Source organism: Aotus nancymaae, unplaced genomic scaffold (genome assembly GCF_030222135.1).
Source record: "Aotus nancymaae isolate 86718 unplaced genomic scaffold, 86718_ANA_hifiasm-v0.15.2.pri h1tg000089l, whole genome shotgun sequence".
Lineage (NCBI taxonomy): Eukaryota > Metazoa > Chordata > Mammalia > Primates > Aotidae > Aotus > Aotus nancymaae.
In genome coordinates, this window is record NW_026988504.1 from 2986600 (window position 1) to 3012232 (window position 25633).

The 25633-nt window shown below is 55.5% G+C and overlaps 1 protein-coding gene across 5 annotated transcripts in view; it reads right to left on the reverse strand.

Moving 5' to 3' along the window:
• Positions 1-264: 264 nt before the first annotated feature.
• SLC26A11 (solute carrier family 26 member 11) overlaps positions 265-25633 on the reverse strand; it is a 30340-nt gene continuing 4971 nt past the window's right edge. For all 5 annotated transcript variants that reach the window (XM_064369574.1, XM_064369573.1, XM_064369571.1 and 2 more), the window contains exons 2-17: positions 25386-25627; positions 24388-24580; positions 23908-23993; positions 21075-21154; positions 19129-19271; positions 13667-13842; positions 13226-13298; positions 10207-10257; positions 6252-6312; positions 5316-5371; positions 4900-5040; positions 3821-3948; positions 3413-3512; positions 2792-2925; positions 2170-2242; positions 265-1088 (exon numbers count right to left, since the gene is read on the reverse strand). In XM_064369574.1, coding sequence (XP_064225644.1) covers positions 997-1088; positions 2170-2242; positions 2792-2925; positions 3413-3512; positions 3821-3948; positions 4900-5040; positions 5316-5371; positions 6252-6312; positions 10207-10257; positions 13226-13298; positions 13667-13842; positions 19129-19271; positions 21075-21154; positions 23908-23993; positions 24388-24580; positions 25386-25613 — 1815 coding nt within the window. In that variant the 5' untranslated portion in view covers positions 25614-25627 and the 3' untranslated portion in view covers positions 265-996. The remainder of the gene's footprint in view (positions 1089-2169; positions 2243-2791; positions 2926-3412; positions 3513-3820; positions 3949-4899; positions 5041-5315; positions 5372-6251; positions 6313-10206; positions 10258-13225; positions 13299-13666; positions 13843-19128; positions 19272-21074; positions 21155-23907; positions 23994-24387; positions 24581-25385; positions 25628-25633) is intronic.

Below are 25633 nucleotides of genomic sequence, written 5' to 3' on the forward strand. Positions count from 1 at the left end.
GTAAGGGGGCAGAGCTCTCCGGCGTCTCTTCTCACAAGGACACTAAAGCCATTGGTACAGGGCCCACCTTTATGACCTTCAGTAAACCCTGGTTACCCCCAACCCCCCTGCATCCAAACACAGTCACATAGAGGGTTAGAGCCTCCACTACACATCTTGAGGGGACACGATCCCGTCCCTAACCCACGCACACACTGAACAGAGGGCCCATTAAGTCAATGATGGTGCACAGATAGACCAATATACCATGCGGACACTAAAAACTCAGGTATTCTAATGCTGTTTATTATCACAATAAATAATTCACTGCAAATGACAGCATGAAAAATGTGGGTTCCAGAGCACCAAGTATGAAATGATCCCATTGATGTAAACCCGTGAGCACACACCCACATGCTGACGGAGAGGCACAGACGCACGTGTCGGGAAGGGGTCTGGAGTGACCCCCCAAGTGGACGGGGTGGGGGAGGGCGTGCGGGGATTTCCCACACTTTTTACAATAAGCATTTATGATTTTTACAAAATCACCGAAGCCATCACTTTTTCCATCTAGAAAACACTGAATTCTTTACTTTACGTCCTCGGGCACACCTTGGTTTTCTCTCGGAGAGCACAGATGCCGTCGCCATGAGGAGCATCTGTGCTGTCCTGTCCCTCCCGCCTCCCAGACTCCTGCCTGCCCCGCCCCGAAACCTCTCCCAGCCCAGGCCGGAAACCCCTGGCCCCCTGCTTCTTCACTCTGTCGGTCATTCTAGAAGACTCTCCAAACCACTCTTGCAAAGACGGTCATGCCAGGGAACAGCGGCGAGGTCATTTTCCAGTCAACCCACAGGAAGCCGGTGGGTCCCCCATGGATCTCCAGGCCTGGCTTCCTTCTCCTCCTCAGCAGTTTCTCAGCCAGGCCACCATGTCTATCAGGTGGCATCCAGCATCCAATCACAGTGACAAGAACCTTCCAGAACACCCTGCAAACCGTGGAGGCCCACGGCGGCCCCACTACGCCTGCAGCAGGGCGATCTTGTGTTCTGGAGCGGAGTCTTCTCTGGTGTTGTAGGGCTGGGTCCCCGGCTCCTGTCTCAGGTATTTCTCTGCAGAAAATACAAGACGTTTTTCAGGTACTAACAGCTCAGAAGAGAGGATGGGTCAGTTGACGGAAGGGGTTTTCAGGGTCCTGGAAGGTGCACAGAAGGGAGGGAGCTGTGTGCCACTCAGGCCAGCATCGCTCTCTGGGGGGTCTCTCCTGAGTCTCTGTAAGCATATTTTCCAGGTGACTCATGGCCCTTTCTTACTGCTCAGGGTCCCCTCCCACCGCACAGCCAGGCCACAGCTGGCTTATCCATCCCCAGTGCACTGCATCTGAGCTGCTTCTGCAACAACGTGGGGGAATCTCCCTGACATCACATTGAGCCGACGAAGCCACTACAACATCCGCCACCTGTCACTCTCACGAAGCTGACCCTGCATCAGCTGTGACGTCATCGGAAGAGAAAGAGGCCCAGCACTGGGGCCTAGGACCCTCTGGACCTTGCTGTGTGGCCTGGGGTGGGCGCTCTGCTTCTCCGCCCCATCTTCTTCTTGACACCTGCTGCTGCTCAGACTCCCTCCCATCGCCGTCTCAGGGACCAGTGCCCACCCTGCTCCCGTCCCTCCTGGCCCTCCTCGCCCAGGGCTTCTGGATCTCCTGACCTGGCCCTGCTGTGTCCCGATCCCTTGGGCTGTGGACTCCCGGCTGGAAGAACATGCTTCCAACCTTCTGCATGAAAAATGTGCATCGCAGAGCACCAGGTATAAAATGATCCCGCTTATGTAAAACTGCAAACACATATCCTCACAGTGACAGACAGGTACACGCGCATGTTTAGGGGAGGAGTCTGCAGTGCCCACCAAAGTGGACTGGAGCGGAGCTGGTTTTCTGTTTTTTCTGTTGTTGTTGTTCTTTTTTTGAGACAGAGTCTCACTCTCTGACCCAGGCTGGAGTGCAGTGGGATTATCTCAGCTCACTGCGACCTCCGCCTCCTGGGTTCGAGCGATTCTCCTGCCTCAGCCTCCTGGGTAGCTGGGATTATAGGCGTGAGACACCACGCCCAGCCAGTTTCCCGTATTTTTTACAATAAGCATTTAGGATTTTTGCAAAATCACCAAAGCTGCAGGATGTCTGACTGCGCACACCTGCTTCTTCCAGGGTGGAGAAGTGCTGGAACCCCTTCAGGTCAGCAGACAGCAGGACACGGAGAACGGGGACCTGAGGGACAGACAGACTTTAGCCAGGGCAGGGATGTTCCTCTGCAGCACACAGGCAGGCGGCCTGGTGGACACGAAATCTCAGAGCCTCCCAGGAAGGTATAGCTTCACCTCCACACGAGGGTGTAGACACAGGGTTTCACCACATTGGCCAGGCTGGTCTCGAACTCCTGACCTCAGGTGGTCCACCTGCCTCAGCGTGAGTCACTGTGCCTGGCCTTCCCTGTCTGTTTTTGTTTCCTAAAATATAATTCCCCTGAAAGCAGGGGCAGGGACTGATCCTCATTCACTTGTGTGTCCCCAGCATTGAGGACAGCGTGGCAGTGACCACTGGGGAAATGAAGCCATAATGTGACTCCTCAGAGAGCTGGGGGCCACCGCTCCCCATTCCACAGGGAGGGATGAGGAAGGTCAGATGGGGACAGGACCTTTTAAATCAGAGTTAGAGCCAGCGCCGGCCGAGGGACCATCCAGCATCACCCCAGAGATGTCACATTCACCACAGGAGGGGGCAGAGGAATGACCCCAAGGCAGCCCATGGCGCACCCACCTGCAGACCCACGAAGGCCAGGGCGACGCCCTGCTTGTGGAAGTCCTCGAGGAGCTCACCAAGCCCCAGCACCACGGTGTAGTCGATGCTGCAGACATGGGTGCACTCCAGGACCAGGCAGCGTGGCGGGGACACTGAGGAGACAGGCCGGAGTTGGGTCACGCCACGCAGAGCAGCCCGAGGCCGCGCTGCAGAGACCAAAGGAGGCTCCAGCCAGGAGCAGAGGCCAGAGAGGCCAGGTGCTCCATCTCACGGGGGCTGAGTCGCCCAGCTGGGGGATTCACACGGCAGGACCAGAGACACAACTGTTTGGTGACAGCTGCAGCTGTTTCCCTCCTGGGACTGACAGACCCCTGACTCCCCTAAAATCAGCCCCCTAGAAACAGGAACGGGACTTAGGGGCAGGGAAGGAGCGACACATGGGGAACCGCCACCCTTGCTGCAGCGGTCACTGGCTGAGGGCCCACAGGGCGGAATCCTGTCCACTCGGAGATGTCTGAAGCCTTGTGGACTGGAGAGCGTTGGGGACAGGGCCCTGGAGTCCTGAACAGCTGGGAGTTGGGGACAGAGAACAGGGGAGTGACAGGTGACCTCGGGCCACCTTGGCCCCCGCCCACGCACCTTCCAGGGCCCGGCTTAGGATCTCCTCCCGCAGAGCCTCCACCGCGGGGAAGTGCAGGCCGCTGGCCGGCTGCAGAACCAGAACCGGCCCCTCTGACACCTGTGGGAAGGAGTGAGTCCTGGAGGCAGGTCTGACCCGGCGGCCTCCACCAGGCTTGGCCTGTCCCAAGTGGGAAGCCCCCCACCCAACCCAGCACACTGGAGGGGACTGGGAGCGGGGCGCTAAGGGTAGACCCCCACAGCCCCATGCAGTAGAACGCCATGGTTTACAGCAACGTGGTTGTCCACCTGCCAGCGAGCGGTCCCCTTCAGCAGCACCCATGACCACGATCACCCCGGACCCTCAAAACATAAGACCACACCCAGGAATCCTGCCCCCAGCATGCCCCCGAGGCCACAGGCGGGTACCTTGGTCTCGGGTCTGGCTGCGGAGTGCAGGAGCATGAGCAGGGACACCAGGGCCCCGGCCAGGATGCCGTACTGCACCTCCCAGAAGCTCAGCAGGAACGTCACGCACAGGGGCAGCAGGTCCAGCCCTAAGACAAGGGTGTAGCTGAGGGGCGCCCAGCGGCCACCCGACCCCCAACATGGCCCCGCTGACCAGCGGGACAGCTTTCTGCCCCCCACATGAGTAGAGGTCTCATGGACCCAGAGCAGCCCCCGAAGGGACTCCTGAGGACTTGGGGACAACAGCTGCTGACCAGGCCACGCTTCAAGCCGAAGGAAGGAAATGGCCGCCTCCCCATCTGAACCGAGCACAGGTGAGACATGCCCAGCTGGTCCCCGGCCTCCAACCTCTGGGAGGGCAGCAGCAGGGGCTTGTCAGGGCACAGAGCCAGCCTGGGGTGCCCTGGAGACACAGTGAGTGTACGGGCTCAGGGCTCAGGCCTGGGGGATTCCACCGCATGAGTCAGGCCCATCCCACCCTGGCTGAACCTCTGTTTCCCTGGCATGCAATGGGCATGCGAGAAAACCATCCATCCTTTCACCTGGCAACTTGCTGGGGCTGCCCAGAAAATGCCAAATAAGCTATGTGAACCCTTTCCATCCTCCTTCCACAAACAAAAGAAAATAAAATGTGTTTAAAGGAACAGCCATTTAGAGCCACAGTGCAAGGCTGTTCCGCTGCCCCTGCAGGTCACCAGGGGACGTCTCCTGTCCCTCCCCCAGCTGGGCCAGGCAGAGCGGTGGCTAGAGGCGGGCAGCAGGGAGGGCAGGAATGGGGCAGAGGGATCAGGAGGGGACCTTCCCCCGGGCCAGTGCTCCCCTCAGGACCCCATTTGTCAGCTCCAGCTCTTCCTGCTGAGACTTGGGGCCATCTCTGGGGCCATCTTCTGGCCATCCAGTCCTCCGTTCAGGGACCAGCCTGACTTCCCAGCCCTAGCCCCGGAGCTGCGGCTGCAGGAAAATGGGGTAGCACCAATGACACCCTCCGTGTTCACGGACACCACATCACAGCGCTCTCCCCTGCAGGGACAAGGACATACTCTTAATGCGCCAGAGCGTCCCGAAGATCTTGGTGTCGAACAGCGGGGCCACGGCCATGATGATGACGGCGGCCAGAGCAGACTTGGGGATGTAGTAGAAGAGTGAGGTCAGGTAGTCCAGAGACAACAGCACCAGCACTCCTGCGGGGGGACACGGGTGACTCAGGGACATGCAGCGCAGCAGCCTCCTGTTCAGAGGAGCCCACCGGGGCAGGAGTGGGGACAGGGCGACGAGTGCCAAGGCCCCCAGCCCCTGCTCAGTCTCCTGTGGTCCCCCCACCCATGTGGCCCCCCAAGTCCCTGTGCAGTCCCGGGGCACATGGCCCATAAGCCAAAGGGACATCTCTGTGGGCCCCCTCCTCCCTTTCTCCCACTCTCAGGGCTGAGGGCACCAGGGGAAGACAGGGGGGCCTCACCCGTCACCAGCCCCCCCGCCGGGGTGCACACCCCCGACTGAGCATTCACGGCTGTCCTGGAAGGCAACACAGAGACCGTCAGTCAGCAGGGGCCGGGACGGGGGAACCTCAGTCCACACCCCTGTGGCTGACCTTCCGAGGGGACGTCAGCTCCAAGCACGGCTTAGGAAGTGGCAGGGCAGGGGGACTGCAAGGGGGCTGAGGCCAAGAGACTTAGGGTGTGGTCAGACAGGCCACCTGACTACAGGAAGGCGCAAGTCTCGTGTTCCAGAAGCACGCGTCCCTTCGGGGGCCTGCAGGCCCATCCAGGTGGGGGCCCCGTATCCAGCAGGGTCAGTGTCAGCAGCTGGGGGACCGACCGGGCACTGCCAGGCGATCCCTCCTTCCCTCCTTAAAGCCACAGGTCACCCCCACCCTGCTGTCTTGGTGACTGAGGAAGGGCCCTAGGGTGTCTGGGATAAACCTCAGGCCTGACTTCAGGGCAGAGCTAGCCCTTCCTGTCTCCACATCCTTTTAGGAATTGACTCTGGCACCAAGAGCTAGGAGGGCTTTGGCGTGCCGGGAACTTTCCAGTATCTGTTTTAGAGACAGGGTCTTGCTCTGTCGCCCAGGCTGGAGTGCAGAGGTACAATCACAACTCACTGCAGCCTCAGCCTGCTGGGCTCAAGTCATTCTCCCGCCTCTGCCTCCAGGGTAAATGGGATACAAGGGTGTACTACCGCACCCAGTGGACTTTCTAGTACTAAACTGCAGGACTGTCTATGAGAGTAAAGAAACAGAGGACACCCTGGGGGACAGCAGGGTGACCCCAGCCCTTCCTCTCCACAGAGAGTTCACAGCTGACAGGGCACCGGGGTCAGGGCAGGCAGACTCGTCAGGATATCAACGTAAAGGCGTCCGACGTGGGCAAACGGAGGAGGAGGACGGGTCACTCACCGTCCGAAGCTGCCTGTGACCGGGTAGGAGGAGACGAGGGAGCCCAGCACGTTGGTGAGGCCTGTGGGGGAAGCAAGACCGGCTGATCTGGGAGGGAAGACACACAGGACGGAGGGAAAGGAGATGGGGAGGGGGACAGAAACCCAGAAGCGGGGCAGGAAGGCAGGGTCAGGAGAATCATCCTGGGGGCCTGAGCCTGCACACTTTTTCAGGGAAGGAAGAAAGCAGGCCACACTCTTACAGACACACAGTCATTTTTGAGACAGAGTTTCACTCTTGTTGCCCAGGCTGGAGTGCAATGGCATGATCTCAGCTCACCACGCCCTCTGCTACCAGGATTCAAGCAATTCTCCTGCCTCAGCCTCCTGAGTAGCTGGGATTACAGGCATGAGCCACCACGCCCAGCTAATTGTGTATTTTAGTAGAGACAAGCTTTCTCCATGTTGGTCAGGCTGGTCTCAAACTCCCGACTTCATGTGGTCCGCCCACCTTGGCCTCCCAAAGTGTTGGAATTATAGACATGAGCCACCACACCTGGCCACTTTTTTGCGACACAGTCTGGCTCTGTTGCCCAGGCTGGAGTACAGTGGCAGGATCTCGACTCACTGCAGCTTCCGCCTCCCAGTTCAAGTGATTCTCCTGCCTCAGCCTCCCAAGTAGCTGAGACTACAGGCGTGCAGCACCATGCCTGGCTAATTTTTGTATTTTTAGTACAAATGGGGTTTCGCCATGTTAGCCAGGCTGGTCTCAAATTCCTGACCTCAGGTGATCCACCCACCTCAGCCTCCCAAAGTGCGGGGACTAAGGTGTGAGCCACCACACCTGGCTAATTTTTGTACTTTTAGTAGAGACGAGGTTTTGCCATGTTGGACAGGCTGGTCTCGAACTCCTGACCTTGGGTGATCCGCCTGCCTCGGCCTCCCAAAGTGTTGGCATTACAGGCGTGAGCCCCGTGCCCAGCCAGGTCCCAGCTTTCAAACACTTGTCACCCAGCCTCTCCTGTGTGACGAAGAAACGCCTTCCCCACGCAGAACGGAGGGGAGCATCTCACCACCCAGGAGGGCGTGACAGCTGAGAAGGAGGTGCCTGTAAGACAAACCCTGGGTGCTCGGGAGGCCAGTGACCACCACGTTCTCCACCCAGCTCCCTTCAACCCCAGCACTCCTCACGAGACGACAGCCACGGTGAGGCTGGAGGCGGTGGCAGGTACACTGTCTCCTCAGGTGATGCTGACCCCCTATGCCAGACAAAGCCTGAGCCGCAGCATCACTGGGGCCCGGGAACGGGGATCACTGCTCAGCCGGACCCCGCGCTGCCACCAGCATCTGTCTCACCTGGGGTGCCACCAAGGCCAGAGTCCCTCCTGCTCTCTAAGACCCACGGGGGGGTGTCAGGTCTCACAGGGGCAGGGCCTGCTCTCAAGACGGCTCTTGCTGGGGCCAAGTCAGCACCGGCCCGGGTCCCATGGCCCGGCTCATGGCCCTGAGAGACAGGGACTAGGGCACGGAAATGCAGGGGTGGGAGAGCTCGGCAGAGGCCTGTGGTGACTGCAGGCTGCACGGGATCGCCCTCACTCTGCAACAGCTTGAGTTGGGGACCCGGCTCTGTGAGCTGATGCTGACGGGCCAACCCCTCCCAGCTTGGCCTTCGTGGGTGCACATCAGCCCACATCAGCCTGGCCTGCCTGAGATCAAGGAGTCCCACGGCTGCCATGGTAACCGTGACCTTCACTCTGTGTGGGTCTCATTCCTGGAACTCAGTGTGCCCTTAGAATAGTTCTGTGGTATTTTTAAAGTAATGGGAATAGGGCCAGGGGCTGTGGCTCAGGTCTGTAATCCCAGCACTTTGGGAGGCCAAGGTGGGCAGATCAACAAATATCAGGAGTTCGAGACCATCCTGGCCAACGTGGTGAAATCCCGTTTCCACTAAAAATACAAAAAGGGCCAGGTGAGGTGGCTGACTCCTGTAATCCTAGCACTTTGGGAGACCGAGGCGGGCAGATCACAAGGTCAGGAGATGGAGACCATCCTGGCTAACACAGTGAAACCCCATCTCTACTAAAAATGCAACAAAAAATTAGCCAGGTGTGGTGGTGCTCACCTGTAATCCCAGCTACTTGGGAGGCTGAGGCAGGAGAATCACTTGAACCTGAGAGGCAGAGGTTGCAGTGAGCCGAGATCGCGCACCTGCACTCCAGCCTGGTAAGAGGGTGAGACTCCGTCTCAAAAATAAATTAATTAAAAAAATACAAATACAAAAATTAGCTGGGTGAGGGGGCAGGTGCCTGTAATCCCAGCTACTCAGGAGGCTGAGGCAGGAGAATTGCTTGAACCCGGGAGGTGGAGGTTGCAGTGAGCTGAGACCATGCCACTGCACTCCAGCCTGGGTGAGAGTTTCACTCTGTCTCAGGAAAAAAAAAAAAAGGAAAGTAACAGGAATGGGATGGTCTGTGTCACATTTGGGAGATTCACTGGTGAGGGCTCGGGGGAGACTGTGGATTTTCTTGGCCTGAGAGCATGTTTCCTGGGAAGCCCATGCTCCACCACTCAGCTGGACAACGCCTCGTTCTCCACGGCTCAGAGAGGAGCCCGGGCAACGTCCTTCTGTGACCCAACTTGGGTCACTCGCTTTGCTGTGAAGAAGCTACATGGCTCTTGTGAAATTAGGAGCCCACGGTGCTCCCTGGGTTACCCTGCACGCTAGTCTCACGAGGGGCGAGAAGGAAAGGCAGGAAGGCCTGGGACCCACGACTCAGTCATGATAACCGAATTGAAGATTCACACTGTGGTCTCAAAATATACCACTAACAGGTCAGCCCACAGAGACATAATGAGAGGAAACTCAACCGTGAAAGCGGGCACGACCCCATCCACAGGCAGGCAACTCGGGGCCCCCAAGTCTTCAGGAATCCACCTGCCCCTGCCTGGAGCGAGTCGCAAGGGAGGGTGCGGGCACAACCAGAAGACTCCTCTGAGCTTCCACCCTCCCCGAGGTGGGACACTCCAGGTGTTCCTGGATGCAGACCGAGGCTACAGATGTCAGGGTCGAGTATGCAGCAGGCGCTCAGTAAGTGGTAGGACAGACAGCAGATGTCAGCTCTGTATTCTTAGGGATTCAACTGAACAGTGTGGAGCTCTGGGAACGAATCCTTATTACTATTCCAAAAGAGCCAGCACGGTGGCTCATTCCTGTAATCCCAGTACTTTGGGAGGCTGAGGCGGGTGGATTGCCAGAAGTCGGGAGTTCGAGACCAGCCTGGCCAACATGGTGAAACCCGTCTCTACTAAAAATACAAAAATAAGCCAGGTGTGGTGGTGCACGCCTTTAATCCCAGCTACACAGGAGGCTGAGGTAGGAGAATCGCTTGAATGCAGGAGGTGGAGGTTGCAGTGAGCCAAGATCGCGCCACTGCACTCCAGCCTGAGTGACAGAGCAAGACTCCATTTAAAAAAAAAAAAAAAAAAAAAAATTCCAGAAGAGCCCATCTGGAGCCACCTCTGCCCTCCCAATTCATCACCACCATCACAGTCCTCCTATGATGCAGGAGACAGAGTGGTGGGCCCAGGGCCCCGGAGGCCCACAGCTGGGGTCTTCCCTGTGACTGGGGTCTTCCCTGAGGCTGGGGTCTTCCCTGTGGCTGGGATCTTCCCCGTGGCTGGGGTCTTCCCCGAGGCTGGGGTCTCTGCCGTGGCTGGGGTCTTCCCCGTGGCTGGGGTCTTCCCCGAGGCTGGGGTCTCCACCGTGGCTGGGGTCTCCCCCGAGGCTGGGGTCTCCCCCGTGGCTGGGGTCTCCCCCGTGGCTGGGGTCTCCCCGGTGGCTGGGGTCTCCCCCGTGGCTGGGGTCTCCCCCGTGGCTGGGGTCTTCCCGGTGGCTGGGGTCTCCCCCGTGGCTGGGGTCTTCCCCGTGGCTGGGGTCTCCCCTGTGGCTGGGGTCGTCCCTGTGACTGGGGTCTTACCGATGGCCAGCAGCTCCTGGTTGGCATCGATGCGGTAATTATTCTGAGACGCTAAAGGGAAGGAACAGTAAAGACCGTCATTGATATTCAACATCGCTGGAAAACAGTCACAAAATGTAAAACAGATCATGAACTTCTACGTACGGCAATAAATTTTATAAATGTAACTGTGAATACACATCTAAAACAGTCACATGTAAACGTGTGCTTGAGTCTATCAGAGTGGGAATAGGTATAGCACCATGTAAACAGGCTGGGCACGGCGACTCATAGCTGTAATCCCAGCACTTTGGGAGGCCAAGGCAGGAGGACTGCTTGAGTCCAGTAGTTCAAGACCAGCCTGGGCAACATGGCAAAACCCCATCTCTGCAAAAAATACAACAATTAGCCAGGCATGGTGGTATGTGCCTATAGTCCCAGATACTCGGGACGCTGAAGCAGGAGGATGGTTTGAGCCTGGGAGGTTGAAGCTGCAGTGAGCTGAGATCATGCCACTGCACTCCAGTCCGGGCAACACAGTGAGACCCTGTTTCAAACAATAACAATAACAAGAAAACATGTAAATGGCCAGGTGTGGTGGTTCACGCCTGCAATCCCAGCACTTTGGGAGGCCGAGGCGGGTGGATCACAAGGTCAGGAGTTCAAGACCAGCCTGGCCAACATGGTGAAACCTCGTCTCTACTAAAAAACACAAAAATTAGCCGGGCATGGTGGCGCGTACCTATAGTCCCAGCTACTCGGGAGGCTGAGGCAGGAGAACCTCTTGAACCCTGGAGGTGGAGTGATCCGCCCTCCTTGGCCTCCCAAAGTGCTGGAATTACAGGCGGGAGCCCTGTGCCTGGCTGAGAAAAACATTTTAAACTGGAAACCTCTCTGATTACCAGTTGAGATGACTGGAAAGTCTAAGATGAGCCACCTCAGAGAGGCGAGCAGGCGAAGATTCCAGGGGAAGCACAAAAGCCCGGATCTACCTCAGAGCTTGGCACACTTTCCTGTAAAGGACCAGCTTGTCAGTATTTTAAGCTTTGTGGGTCCCGCAGTGGCTGCTGCAGCTACGCAAGCCTCTGTGGTTCCGTGAAAGCTGCCACAGGCAGCACATCCCCAGGCGGGCACAGCCGCGCTCCAGCTAACTTTAATTATAAACACGAGATCGGGATTTCATATACTTTTCACATAGCACAAAATATTATTATTCTTTTGACTTTTTCAAACTATTTAAAAATGTAAAAATTGGCTGGGCACAGTGGTTGATGCCTGTCATCCCAGCACTTCCGGAGGTCGAGGCAGGAGGACTGCTTGAGCTCAGGAGTTAAGGTCAGCCTGGGCAACAAAGTGAGACCATGTCTCTATATACAATTAAAAAATTATTGGGAGGCCAAGGTGGGCAGATCACTTGAGAACCCCAGGAGTTTGAGACCAGCCTGGCCAACATAGTAAAACCCCACCTTGACTAAAAATGCAAAAATTAGCTGGGCATGGTGGTGCGCACCTGTAGTCCTAGCTACTCTGGAGGCTGAGGCATGGGAATTGCTTAAACCTGGGAAGTGGAGGTTGCAGTGAGCAGAGATTGTGCCACTACACTCCAGTCTGGGCCACAGAGTGAGACCCTGTCTCAAAAAAAAAAAAAAAGAGAGAGAGAGAGAATGTCCTTTAGGGCTGGGCGTGGTGGCTCACACCTGTAATCCTCACACTTTGGGAGGCTGAGGTGGGTGGATCACCTGAGGTCAGGAGTTCAAGACCAGCCTGGCCAACATGGTGAAACCCCATCTTATGGAAAAAAAAAAAAAAAAAACAAAACGAGAATCTCCTTTGAAGGGGGAAAGGGTCAGTGCACTGGGACTTGGGAGAAGGAGCTTTATGCTGGCACAGCCTGGACTGGGCTGTAACACAATTCACGCACTTGCAATAACAGACACTGTTAATTGAGCTTCAACCTTTAGAAGCAACAGGAGCCAAGCGCAAAGACTCAATAACGGTGACAAGTTAGAACGAGGAGAGGAGAGGGGGCGAGTGACAGGATGGGGCGAGTGACAGGATTGGGCGAGTGACAGACAACCTGCAAGAAGGGAATCTAGAGATGTTGACTCAGCCTAGACACTGAGGGGATTACTGCTTCCCTGCCTCCCTGGGGGAGAGGAGGGGCCGGCCGAGGGGCCCAGCCAGCTGAATGAAGCCTGTTGTTCAGTGTTTAGGAGTTTTGTGAGCCTGTTAAGAAACACAGTCATTATTACAATTAAGTTAAAACTTTCAATTAAACAGATAATACAGGCTTTTGCTCTGCCGCCCAGGCTGGAGTGCAGAGGCACTGTCACAGCTCAGTGCCACCTCGACCTGCTGGCTCAGCTGATCCTCCTGCCTCAGCCTCCCAAGGAGCTGAGACCGCAAGGGTGCTCCATGCCTGGCTAATTGTTATTTTTAATAAAAACGAGGTCTCATTATCTTGCCTACGTGGGCTTCAAACTCTTGAGCTCAAGCGACCCTCCAGCCTTGGCCTCCCAAAGTGTTGGGATTACAAGCCTGAGCCATCACGCCTGGCCCGAAGACGACACCTGGAACTCGCCATTTCTGAAGTGATTTGGCATCTGACTCGCTGATGAGGTTACTCGCACCCACGGTAGCAACGTGGTGGAGGCGCCACAGAATACGGGTGGCCGTGCACGTCTCATCCAAGCTCCACGTGCAAACTCCCTGTTCAGTGATGTCCCTGTCACTTAAACTCAGTCAGCAGCATTTACACCACGGACGTCTGAAAGGGCCACGAACCAAAACCTTTTATTTCCACAAAGAGCGGGCTGTTAAAACACTCACCGCACACCGCGGGGTGGGGGGACGGTGGCTTGTTATAGAGCCATTTTTATCATATATACATCATATGTACGTGTGTATCATGAGCATGTTATTACTTGGATACAAATTCAAGTTTCTAAAACTAGAACAGATGAAGGCGAGCCAGAAAGCAGGCAGGCCTAGCCCAGCCAGCACACGGGGAGGCCTGGGGCGTGGGTGACGGGAGTCTTACCGAAGGCTTTGGCCACTGCAATGCTTTCCAGAAGGCCCATCAGGGGCACCACGGCCAGCCCAGCCCCCATGTCCTGAGAGAGGAGAGAGGGATGGTGAGTGGCCTTCCTAAGGGCTGTGACCCACGAAGGCAGCGACGGCCACCCTCACCCACAGGAAACAGGGGCAAGTGCTCGGCAGCTGCAGGATGCCCCTCCTTGTCTGAAGAGGCACCAGAATGTGTCTGAATGTGCTGGGAGGAACACAGCACATTCATCCTCGGCTGGAGTCCACAACGGGAGAAGCGCCCCTGCGCCCCGGACGGGAACACAACGTAACATCCCTGAGCTCGCTGAGCTTGCATCTGACCTGGGATTCTTTAATAACTGACCTCAGACCCCCTGGCACCCAGCAGACGCAACAGGGTAGGGGCCACGCCATCCTGGCTCCTGGCTCTGCCCACCTGTACCATCTCGGTGAAGGAGATGGTCCCGTTCGCTGTGGTCACTGAGAAGGGCGGGGTCCGGACTGGAGGGAGCCCCTCAGCTGTCTCCCCAGTGAGGATGAAAGGCTGGTATCCAGTCACCTCGAAGGAGTACGCAACCAGGGCCGCGAAGGAGACCACCAGGGCGTTGCGAGCTAGGAGAGAAGCAGAGGGGCATCCAGGACCCTACTCTGGCGAGTGTGGGGTAGTGTAGCTGCCTCCAGGTGACTGGGGCAGACGCCCCAGGGGCAGAAGATGCCCCCGCTGGGCCACAGTCCTCACTCTGCACTCTGGGAAATACGGCCCAGACACAAGTGCCACGTGGCAGCACAAGCACAGCAAGTGGCTCAGCAGAGCCGCAGGCCACGGACAGGTGCACGTGTACCCACTGCCAAGCTCCAGGCCACCGCACATCGCACAATGCATCAAAGACTCTCTGAAACCAGGTGCCCGGGGTACGTCCACCTCAAAGCACAGGGGAGGAAAAAATAGATTTATCCCCTGCCCCAAACAGCGGCCTCCAAGCTGCCGGGCAGCAGGCGGGACGGCCAGGGTAAACAAGGGAGGTGCGTCTGTCACTGCCCTGATGGCTGGCTGCGGCTTCTCCGATGGTCTCTCTGTGTATGGAGGGGGCCCCCCTAGCAGAGCCCAGGGGTCTCCCTGAGTTCAGAGGCAATGCTGGAAGGGAGTCGGAGGAGGCCTGTGGCTGGAGCTGACAGCCAGGTCACAGGAGCAGACAGGGCGGCCGGGGACGGAGCTGCAGACATCTGCAGTGGTGCCCTCGGCGTACAGCAGAGAACCGGGTGAGGCAAAGCTGGACGGAAACGACCCAAACCCACAGTGAGGAAGAGACACGAAGAGGGTTACAATCCCAGGACTCACACCAGAGTGAAAAACCCTCATCATTCATGGAGCATCAGGGGCTCCTGAGGTTTTACCTCAGCAGTGGGGAAGATTAGCCCAAGGCCTGGGGTTGGCAAATTTTTTTCTGTAAAGGGCTAAATGCTAAAACCTTTTTGCTTTGTGGGCCATCAGGTCTCTGGTGCAACTGCTCAAGCCTATCATTGCATAAAAGCGGACACAAACAACGTACACGAATGGGAATGCTGTTCCAATGAAACTATTTACAAAATCAGCTGGGGGGCCAGGTGAGGCTCACCCTAGAATGAACACTGCTCTGGTCCAGCGAACAAAGCTTAAAAGTAAGACCCAGGCGGGGCACAGTGGCTCATGCCAGTAATCTCAGCGCTTTGGGAGGCCAAGGCAAGTGGATCACAAGGTCAGAAGTTCAAGACCAGCCTGGACAACATAGTGAAACCCCATCTCTACTAAAGAAAAAAATACAAGGGCCGGGCGCGGTGGCTCACGCCTGTAATCCCAGCACTTTGGGAGGCCGAGGCGGGTGGATCACGAGGTGAAGAGATCGAGACCATCCTGGTCAACATGGTGAAACCCCGTCTCTACTAAAAATACAAAAAATTAGCTGGGCATGGTGGCGCATGCCTGTAATCTCAGCTACTCAGGAGGCTGAGGCAGGAGAATTGCTTGAACCCAGGAGGCAGAGGTTGTAGTGAGCCGAGATCGCGCCATTGCACTTCAGACTGGGTAACAAGAGCGAAACTCCGTCTCAAAAAAAAAAAAAAGAAAAAAATACAAAAATTAGCCAGGTGTGCTGGCACACACCTGTAGTCCCAGCTACTCAGGAGGCTAAGGCAGGAGAATTGCTTGAACTCAGGAGGTGGAGGTTGCAGTGAGCCAAGCCATTGCACTCCAGCCTGGGTAACAGAGTGAGACTCCTTCTCACAAAAAAAAAAAAAAAAAAGTAACTGTAACCAAACGCAATTTAATTAACAGGACATTAAAAGAATAACTGTAACCAAATTCCACTTACTTAAAGAGCTAGAGGAAACATTAAGACTGTTAAGTAACAATGTAAAAGATACATTTTCAAACATTCAAATTGAGGCTGGGTGGGGTAGCTATGCCTTTAATCCCAGCACTTTGGGAGGCTGAGGTGGGTGGATCACCTAAGGTCAGGAGTTCGAGACCATCTCCGCCAACATGGCAAAACCCCCATCTCTACTAAAAATACAAAAAATCAGCTGGGCGTGGTGGCGGACACCTGTAATCCCAGCTACTCGGGAGGCTGAGGCAGGAGAATCGCTGGAACCCGGGAGGCCAGAGGTTACAGCGAGCCAAGATCGTGCCATTGTGCTCCAGCCTGGACGACAGAGAGAAACTGTGTCTAAAAAAAAGGAAACAAAGATTCAAATTGAATTTCTAGAAATGAAAACCACAGTGTCTGAAATGAAACAAGCAGTTGATACAATGAACAACAGCTGAGGCATCTCAGAGACAAGGATAAAATGTAGCACTAGAAACGATACAAAATGAAACACAGCAAGGAGGAGACGGCAAATCCCAGAGGACAGTGAGCCGTGGGAACGGCTTCAGGGTGCAGTAAATACAGCGGTGGGAGTCCGCAAAGAACGTCTGTGGAATCTCAAGAGTGGATAGCATAAAAGGAGGGTGCACAGTTTCCACATTTGATGAAACTGCCTAGGTCACCCTTCCCCGCCTTGCCTGTCATGAAAACCTCAATAAAGGCTGTGGCCTAGACCATCCTCTAGCTTTTGACTTCTCCTCCTGGCCACCCTGGTGTCTTCTGACGTGGCCCTACGTGGCGTGCTGCACCTCCTGTCTCTAGGACCTGTCAGTACAATAAACTCTCTTTTTTTCCTGAGCCTTTTTCTGTCTCCCCTTGTGGCTGCACCTGACTGGTCATTGCATAAAGAAATACAAAAGTCGGCCGGGCACGGTGGCTCACGCCTGTAATCCCAGCACTTTGGGAGGCCGAGGCGGGTGGATCATGAGGTCAAGAGATCGAGACCATCTTGGTCAACATGGTGAAACCCCGTCTCTACTAAAAATACAAAAAAATTAGCTGGGCACGGTGGCACGTGCCTGTAATCCCAGCTACTCAGGGGGCTGAGGCAGGAGAATTGCCTGAACCTGGGAGGCGGAGGTTGCGGTGAGCCGAGATCGCGCCATTGCACTCCAGCCTGGGTAACAAGAGCAAAACTCCATCTCAAAAAAAAAAGAAAAGAAATACAAAAGTCTCTGAGAAACCTGGGGTATCTGAGCATTTCACACTTTCACTTTTCTTTTTCTTTCTTTTTCTTTTTTCTTTTCTTTTTTTTTTTTTTTGAGATGGAGTCTCACTCTGTTGCCAGGCTGGAGTGCAGTGACGTGATCTCAGCTCACTGCAACTTATGCCTCTCGGGTTCAAGTGATTTTCCAGCTTCAGCCTCCCGAGTAGCTGGGATCACAGCCAGGCGCCAGCACGCCCAGCTAATTTTTCTATTTTTAGTAGAGACGTGGTTTTGCCATGTTGGCCAGGCTGGTTTCAAACTCCTGACCTCAGGTGATCAGCCTGCCTTGGCCTCCCAAAGTGCTGGGATTACAGGTGTGAGACACCATGCCTGGTCTCCAAACTTTGAGTTCTAAGGTGATCCCATGAGTCCCCTGGACATCCCCTGAAGAATACAGATTCTGATGCAGAGATCTGTGGGGGGCCTGAGACCCTGCATTTCCAGTAAGCTCCCGGGGGATGCCCAGTGCCTAGGCTGCTGGTCCCAGGCCACACTCTGAGTCTCAAGGTTTAAGATAACAAAGCAAGGGCTGGGTGTGGTGGCTCAAGCCTGAAATCTCAGCACTTTGGGAGGCCGAGGAGGGTGGGATCACTTGAGGTCAAGAGTTCGAGACTAGCCTGGCCAACATGGCGAAAACCTGTCTCTACTAAAAATACAAAAGTTAGCCGGGTGTGGTGGCGCACACCTGTAATCTCAGCTACTCAGGATGCTGAGGTGGGATAATCGCTTGAACCCAGGAGGTGGAGGTTACAGTGAGCCGAGATCGCACCACTGCCCTCCAGGCTGGGTGACAGAGCGAGACTCCATCTCCTCAAAAGAGAAAAATAGATAACAAAGCGTTTTCACCATTTCACGGACAACTGAACTAAAGCGCAGGAACGTCGGCTAGCTACTCTGCAAGTCTAAACACAGGCCAGGCTGGGACTAGAAGCCAGGCATTTCCACTCTAAACCCAGGGCTCTCGCCACCCCACCAGGCTGTGTTCACCACGGCCTCAAGTCTATGGAACAGGATCCAGGGAGTGACCGGGGGAACAGACCAGCCCAGGCAGCTGGAAGTGACTCAAGGGCTAAAGCCAGCCACCCTGTCCCTCCTTGTTGGACTATACAGCCCCCAAACAGCAGGGCCAAGCTCAGCCTATTCTGCGCTTGATCCTACCCCTCAGCTCTGAGAAGGCTCGGAGTCACCTACGCTTCCTGACTTTGCTGGGTGTGCCTTCCTCTCCGGGCATCCCTGCCCGGAGCTCAGCCAGGGGACCCGTGCCTATCTCGTGCCTATCTCAGATGCACTGAGAAGAGGCTTCCACCTCCCCAGGGTGCTCCTTCACCTGCTAATGGCCCTGCCGCTCCTCCCACTATGCAGTCCTCCCCTGCCCGCTCCTCAAAGGGCCCCTGGTTATCTGTGGCTCCCTCAGCCTGCAGCCTCCAGGCCTGAAGCTGAAGCGGTGCCCCAGGAAGCTGCACAATTCAAACAGAGCCTGCTGGTCGCAGTGGAATTTCTCTCCCCAGGACCTGCCAGTAGACCTAGCTTCTCACCTCGGCACTGCTGACATTTTGGGCGGGTCACTGTCAGTTGTGGAAGCCGGCGTGCCATCAGGTGTCTGGTGGCATCCCTGACCTCTCCTAACTAGTTGCCAGCAACTGTCTCGCCCGGTGGTATCCACCAAAAATGTTTCCCAACATTGCCAAATGTCACCAGGGGGCAAAATTGCTTCAGGCTGAGGACTACTGGAGCAGACCAGCTCTCAGCTTTGGCTGTGGATCAGAACCACACCGAGTTTGGTTTGCAGTTTTAAATGTCGCAGTTTGGTGGCTCATGCCTGTAATCCCAGCACTTTGGGAGGCCGAGGTGAGCCACTTGAGGTCAGGAGTTTGAGACCAGAGTGGTCAACATGGTGAAATCCTGTATCTACTAAAAATACAAAAAGCCGGGCGTGGTGGCACATGCCTGTAATCCCAGCTACTCGGGAGGCTGAGGCAGGAGAATTGCAGGAACCCGAGAGGCGGAGGTTGCACCGAGCTGAGATCACACCACTGCACCCTAGCCTGGGCAATAGCGCGAGATTCCATCTCAAAAAAAAAAAAAATACTACTAAAAGATAAACATAAAAAATAGAAAAATTTAATAAAAAATAAAAGTCCCAGAGTTTTGTGTGCAGTTTTAAATGTCCCAATGCCCAAGTTATACCCAGACCAATGACATTAAATCTCCCAGGGTGGGACTCAGGACTCCCCAAGTGGCCCCAACATGCAGCCGAGGTTGTACATGATGTGAGCTGGGGCCCCTCACCTGTCGTGGCAGCCCAGACCAACCCGTGGCTGAGCCGCACGCCGGGGGGCATCTCAGGGTGGACAGGAGGCACGTGGTCCCGCATCAGCTTCAGCACCAGCAGCAGCACCATGCAGACCAGCCCCAGGACGGCGTCACCCACCCTGTGGACAGGCAGAGGACTGGTTACCACCCAGCTCGGCCCAGGCCTTCTGCTGACCCGAGCATCCTGCCGCTGCTTCTGCTGGGAGGTGCCAAGAAGCTCCCGGGGGAGGCCCTAGGCCCAGGCTGCCGGTCCCAGGCTACGCTGAATATCAAGGTTTAAGGAAACAAAGCATTTTCAATATTCTCACTGCTTCACACACACTTAACTAAAGCTCAGTAACTTTAGCAAGCTACTCTGCAAGACCAAACACAGGCTAGGCTGAGCTGTCTTCTCCTAAGCGATATGCATCCCTATTCTACTTCAAAACTCAATTTAAAATTCAGTTAAGTACCAAGCCTGTGCGGGTCACGGCGGCGGCAGGGCGACCCACTCACATTTTCACTCCTGTAGCTCTTTGCGACTCAAGTCTGTGCAAAGGATCTGGTGAGTGACCACGGGGAATGCGACCGGACTGAGCAGCCGGCGCTCTGCAGCTGGCTCTGGAACAAGTGTGCCAAACCCACAGCCTGTGGGCCACACGCAGCCTGCAACGGCTTTGAATTCGGCCCAACACAAACCTGTAAACTTCCTTAAAACATTATGGGTTTTTCAAATGGATTTTTTCCCAGTTCATCAGCTATCATTAGTGTTTCTTATGTATAGCCCAAGACAATTCTTCTTCCTATGTGGCCCAAGGAAGCCAAAAGACTGGACGCCCTACTGTAGACATTCTAGAAGGCTTTGCACTGAACAGCCAGTAAGGCCCCTTTACCTCTAACAGTCTGTGATGTTCTCTGACTGGTCGGGATCCGTAACCACTGCTCCCCCATGTGGCTGACCCCCGCCCACTGCTGCCTCTGAAGGGCGAGGAACCCACTGGTTTCCAGCTGGAAGATGGTCCAGGACCCCAGGATCGCCCCCACTCCCTCCAGGCCCACAGCCATCTCTACAGCTCCCCAATCATTTCTTCCTCCAGCCCCGTCCAGCCAGAGAGGCAAAGAGGTGTCCCAACTTCTTGCTGGATGGACTCCTCATCAGAGGCTTTTTTTTTGAGTCAGAATCTCACTCTATCACCCAGGCTGGAGTGCAGTGGTGTGATCTCGGCTCACTGCAACCTCCACCTCCCGGGTTCAAGAGTCTCCTGCCTCAGCCTCCTGAGTAGCTGAGACTACAGGCACACACCACTATACCCAGCTGATTTTTGTATTTAAGAGACCGGGTTTCACCATGTTGACCAGGCTGGTCTTGAACTCCTGACCTAAGGTGATCCAACTAACTCAGCTTCCCAAACTGCTGGGATTACAGGCATGAGCCACCACGCCTGGCCATCAGTGGCTCTTTAAACCACCTGTGGGAAGCGCTTGGGTCTCCTCATCTCTCATCACAGTTCCATGTGCTATCCCCGAGGCACCTGCGTTCTGTCTGTGTTAGCTTTCCCAAGCCCTGTGTTCTCTTCCTTAACAAATCACAACTCGGGGGAGACACATTGCCTCCTTTTTCTTTACACAGTCTCTTCCCATTCCTGCCTAAGAAAGCTTTGTGGAGAGGAACAGCACCCTCTTTGGCTCCCCAGAGCTGAGCTTCTCAAACTCTCCCCTGCACGCAGACCACAGGCCTCCTGTCAGAACGCTGGCTCTGATAGGGCAGGTCTGGAAAGGGCTGACAATCTCATTTCCTGCCAGCTCGCAGTTGCTGCTGATGGGACTGCTCTGGGGACCCCTGTTTGAGCAGCCACCGGGGGTAAAAGTTGAGGTGGGGGCCGGGAAAGCATGTGTGGAAGGAGGAGCTTCCTTATAGGAGGGAGGAACGAAGCCCAGGGTACCTGGTTTCCCCGATCCTCAGGAACGTGTGGTACACTTGCAGGAGGAACTGCCTGGGGATGTTCTGCAGCCCCAGCAGGTTCTGTTCAAACACAGAGATGCTGATCAGAGGCCCTGTCCCCAGACCCAGGCAATCTGTCCCCAACCCCATCTCAGACCCTCATTCCCACGGCCCATCTCAAAAGCTCAGGGGCCATCTGCCCACTTCCAATGCCCCCCAGGCCAGGAAGTCAAAGTTACCCTTACGGGAAAGGGTACTTCACAATTTCTGGGTCAGTGATATATTTCTCTAAATTACTTTTGTTTTTCATAAAAAAGAGCGTAGGTGATCCCACAGCAGGGAGACCCGTTCTACAGCTCTAAGGCCAGGAGCCCTGGGCGGCCTGACCCTGCCCCCATTGGCTCGAGGCCACGCCTGCCACTTGGTGGCCAGGCCCCCTGTAATGTAGACCCTTGCTGCCATTGGCTTGAGGACACATCTCTCACTAGATGCCCCCCAACCTCCAGCCCTGCTGCTGCCGGAAGGAAAAAGCATTTCTCGGTGCGCGCAGATCCGGAGAGCTCCGAGGGGCTTCAGGAAACTGGGCTGCGGAATCCCCGGCCAAGTAGGAGCCTCCCACAGAGACGCCAGCTCTCAGAGCTCCTGGGCAGAAGGAGGAGCTCTATCCTGTGCTGAGGTTTCTTGTTTTTGTTTTTTTCTTTTCTTTAGAGAGGGATCTGGCTTGCTCTGTGGCCCAGGCTGGATTCCAACTCCTGGGGTCCAGTGATCCTCCCACCTCAGATTCCCACGTAGCTGGGATCTATGGCACCACCACAGCTGTGCTTTAGTTCTTTAAGTCGCCTGAGACTCAGCAGGAGTCAGAGGGGGAAGTTGAGGCCCAGGCTTCCAGAGTGACAGGCTCAAGGACCCTGCCCCAAAACTGCGGTCACAGGGTGGATGGGGTTAGGACATCTGGGTGGGTGGACTCTGGGACTGCTGGGGCAGGGGCTTCTGTCCTGGATGAGTCAGGAAGACGCCCCTCCCCCTAGATGGCTGCAGAGTCCCTGAGCGGGGCTAGGGTTGACAAGTATGAGGGCATAAAGAAGGTACTCTCGGCTGGGCAGGGTGGCTCATGCCTGTAATTCCAGCACTTTGAGAGGCTGAGGGGGGTGGATCACCCTAGGTCAGAAGTTCAAGACCAGCCTGGACAATATCGTGAAACCCCATCTCTACTAAAAATACAAAAAATTAGCTGGGTGTGGTGGCACATGCCTGTAATCCCAGCTACTGGAGAGGCTGAGGCAAGAGAATTGCTTGAACCTGGGAGGCAGAGGTTGCAGTGAGTGGAGATGGTGCCATTGTACTCCAGCCTGGGTAACAAGAGGGACACTCCGTCTCAAAAAAAAAAAAAAAAAAAAAGGGTGGCACTCTCCACTTTCACTGTGATCCTATAAAAGAACATTATCAGAGACTGAGAGGCCGAGGTGGGTGGATCATGAAGTCAGGAGTTCAAGACCAGCCTGACCAACATGGTGAAATCCCATTCTACTAAAAATGCAAAAAAAAAAAAAATTAGCTGGGCATGGTGGCGGGCACCTGTAATCCCAGCTACTTGGGAGGATCAGGCAGGGGAATTGCTTAAACCAGGGAGGTGGAGGTTGCAATGAGCCGAGATCACGCCACTGCTCTCCAGCCTGGGTGATACAGCAAGGCTCTGTCTCAAAAAAAGAAAAACATTCTTGATACCAAAAATGAGGGACGTTTCCGGAATAAAGAAGCAAGCATGCCCTGAAACAGCATTTGCCAAGCTTACCCTGGGAGATGTGTGCAGATAATTTACAAATCGCACTCACCCACACCTACGTTGGTCCTTCCTCTCTAAAATGGAAATAACGATAAACCTGCCTACCAGGGGCGTGCTGAGAATTACACATGGAGAGTGTCTTGCCCAGTGCCTAGCACATAGCAAGAGTGCAAAAAGTGTCTGCTACTTTATTCACACCCATGCACACACTCTCACACACGCATGCTCTCCTGTCCTTGGTCTTCTCATGGTTCCTCCATCAAGGAAGACTGTCTCAGGCCGGCCTGGAGCAGCGCCTGGCTTTGGGAAGATGATCTGCAGTGACACAGGGTCAGGAGGCAGGGTGTGCCCCTAGTCTGCCTCGACGGCCACACGGCCCCATGGGCGGAACTGGGCTCACCTCACTCCACACACACCCAACTGAACACCCCCTACTGCGCCTGCCCAGTGCTGGGTGGCCATGGCTGGGAGCAGAACAATTCCTGCCCTTGAGGAACTTACAACCCAGCAAATAACAGAATAAATTACATCCTCAGCTGATGACTGATCTTAGTACATCTTATAGATGTTTTAAAAGTAAATATAAAAAGCATGGTATTTAAAAAATATTAAACAGAAACCAGAAAACAAAAAAGCACACAACAAAACCACCTAGCTAAATTAGCATTGGGAAATCATTTGCTTGTAGAAATTCCAGCAGCATGCTTGTGACCGGTGGGGCCTGCTGGGTGTGCCCAGTGCAGGGAGAACAGAGTCACGCCAAGCACACCACGCAGAAACTTGGGCAAGAGCGGGGGGATGGAATTACTGGTCCCCCCAGTTACCCGCTGTAAAATCCAGCCATCATGAAACAGCCCTCCCAGGAGGGTCGTTTTATTAAGAGAGGACCCACGAGAGCACCGCGTGCCTCTTGACCCACGGAAGACAACCTGAAACAGCAAGACGTCCACTGACCACAGGGATCAGGCCGGGCCTTGGTCCCGCTCCCAGCTATCCCTGTGCCAGTGAGCAGCGGCCAAAAAGCAGTGCCCTGGCTGGGCACTGGGCCTACCTTGATCTGTCCAAAGCCGATGGTGATGGTGGCAGCAGAGGTGAAGCCTTTAATGACGGGGCAGGAAATGAAGTCCAGCAGGAACCCTGGCCAGTCAAGAGGGGACACCGAGCTGGTCCCAGCTCCACCCAGTCCCAGAGGATGAGGGTATGTGTGAGCTGGGAGGGGTGGGAAGGGTGCGATTGGGGAGCAAATGCTGCAGCTAAGAACGGGTGGGTGACACACCCTGCGTGGCTGTCTTTGGAGAGCAGAAAAGGGAGACTAGGGTCTGAGGCCACAGCACTTCTCCAAGTGTCCTGGCCTCTCAGCAGAAAAGAGCAGACTAAGGGCCCAGGCCCCCACCCCCACCCAGCCACCCACCTACACGCATACACACATACTCACACCCCGCCCCCAACACACACGGGGATAGACCTTGAAATGCAAACAAGGAAATGCTGAGGTCAAAGGCATCCCCTTGGCAAGAAGGTCGAGCCTCACCCAAACGTAGGACCCCCATGACCAGCTGGATGCAGCCGGACAGGAAAGCCAGCAGCACAGCATAGGCGGGCTCGTGGAAGGTGTAGAAGGAGACCAGGAGGGACATGATGGCAGTGGGGCCCAGGGTCACATCCCGGGAGGTGCCCAGGAAGAAATACACGAAGCAGCCCATGAAGGCAGAGTAGAGGCCATACTGTGGAGAGAGACAGCAGTGAGCACCCAGGAGGCCGAGGCCAGTCCACCGTGTCCCCAGTGTGTGTGTGCATGCACGGGGTGTGTGGCTGTCAGCTGTGTCCTGGACACAGGAGCACGCACAGGCGAGACATGCACCACCCTACACTGCAGGGGGCCTGCAGTGATCAGGAGGCCACTCTTTTAGCAGCACCCAACCGGGGCCTCAGGGTGCAGACAGCCAGACAGAGGGGTTGGTGCAGGCCCGTGTGCTGTGCCCAAGTGCATTCTTTTTTTTTTTTTTAGGCAGAATTTCACTCTTGTTGCCCAGGATAGAGTCCAATGGCGTGATCTTGGCTGACCTCCGCCTCCAGGGTTCAAGTGATTCTCCTGCCTCAGCCTCCCAAGTAGCTGGGATTACAGGTGCCCACCACCACGCCCGGCTAATTTTTAGTGGAGAGGGGCTTTCACCATATTGGCCAGGCTGGTCTTGAACTCCTGACCTCAGGTGATCCAACCGCCTCGGCCTCCCAAAGTGCTGAGATTACAGGTGTGAGCCACCGTGCCAGGCCTGAGGAAGCATTCTTAAGGCCTCCTCCGTGAGTCACCTCGGTGGTCCCTCCACAACCAGCTCAGTGTCTGTGTGTGGCAAACAGGCATAGTAGCCTGGGTCAGCCCAGACAGAGTCATGCGTTATACACTGTAAACCAAAGGTTCCTTGGGGCCCAGGGGTGGAAACCTGGGGTGGTTGATGGTATCTGGGACTGATACTGTGTATCTCCACACTGCTTGTGAGATGGGGCCGGCAGCAGGGTCAGACACCTCACCTGGGGCGGGAGTCCAGCCACTTCAGCATAGGCCAGTGCCTGAGGAATGACAGTGAGGCCCACAGAGAGTCCAGCAATGAAATCCATCTTCAGCCACTGAAGGGAGTAGTTGGGCAGCCACGCCAGGATGGGCAGCCTCCTCTGCACGGCCGCGGGGGAGCAGCAGCAGGTGTTCGGGGCCATCCCGGGGCTGGAGAACCTGGCCTGACCCAGCACCGAAGAGGGCATCTTCTTCGGTGGGGCTGGGG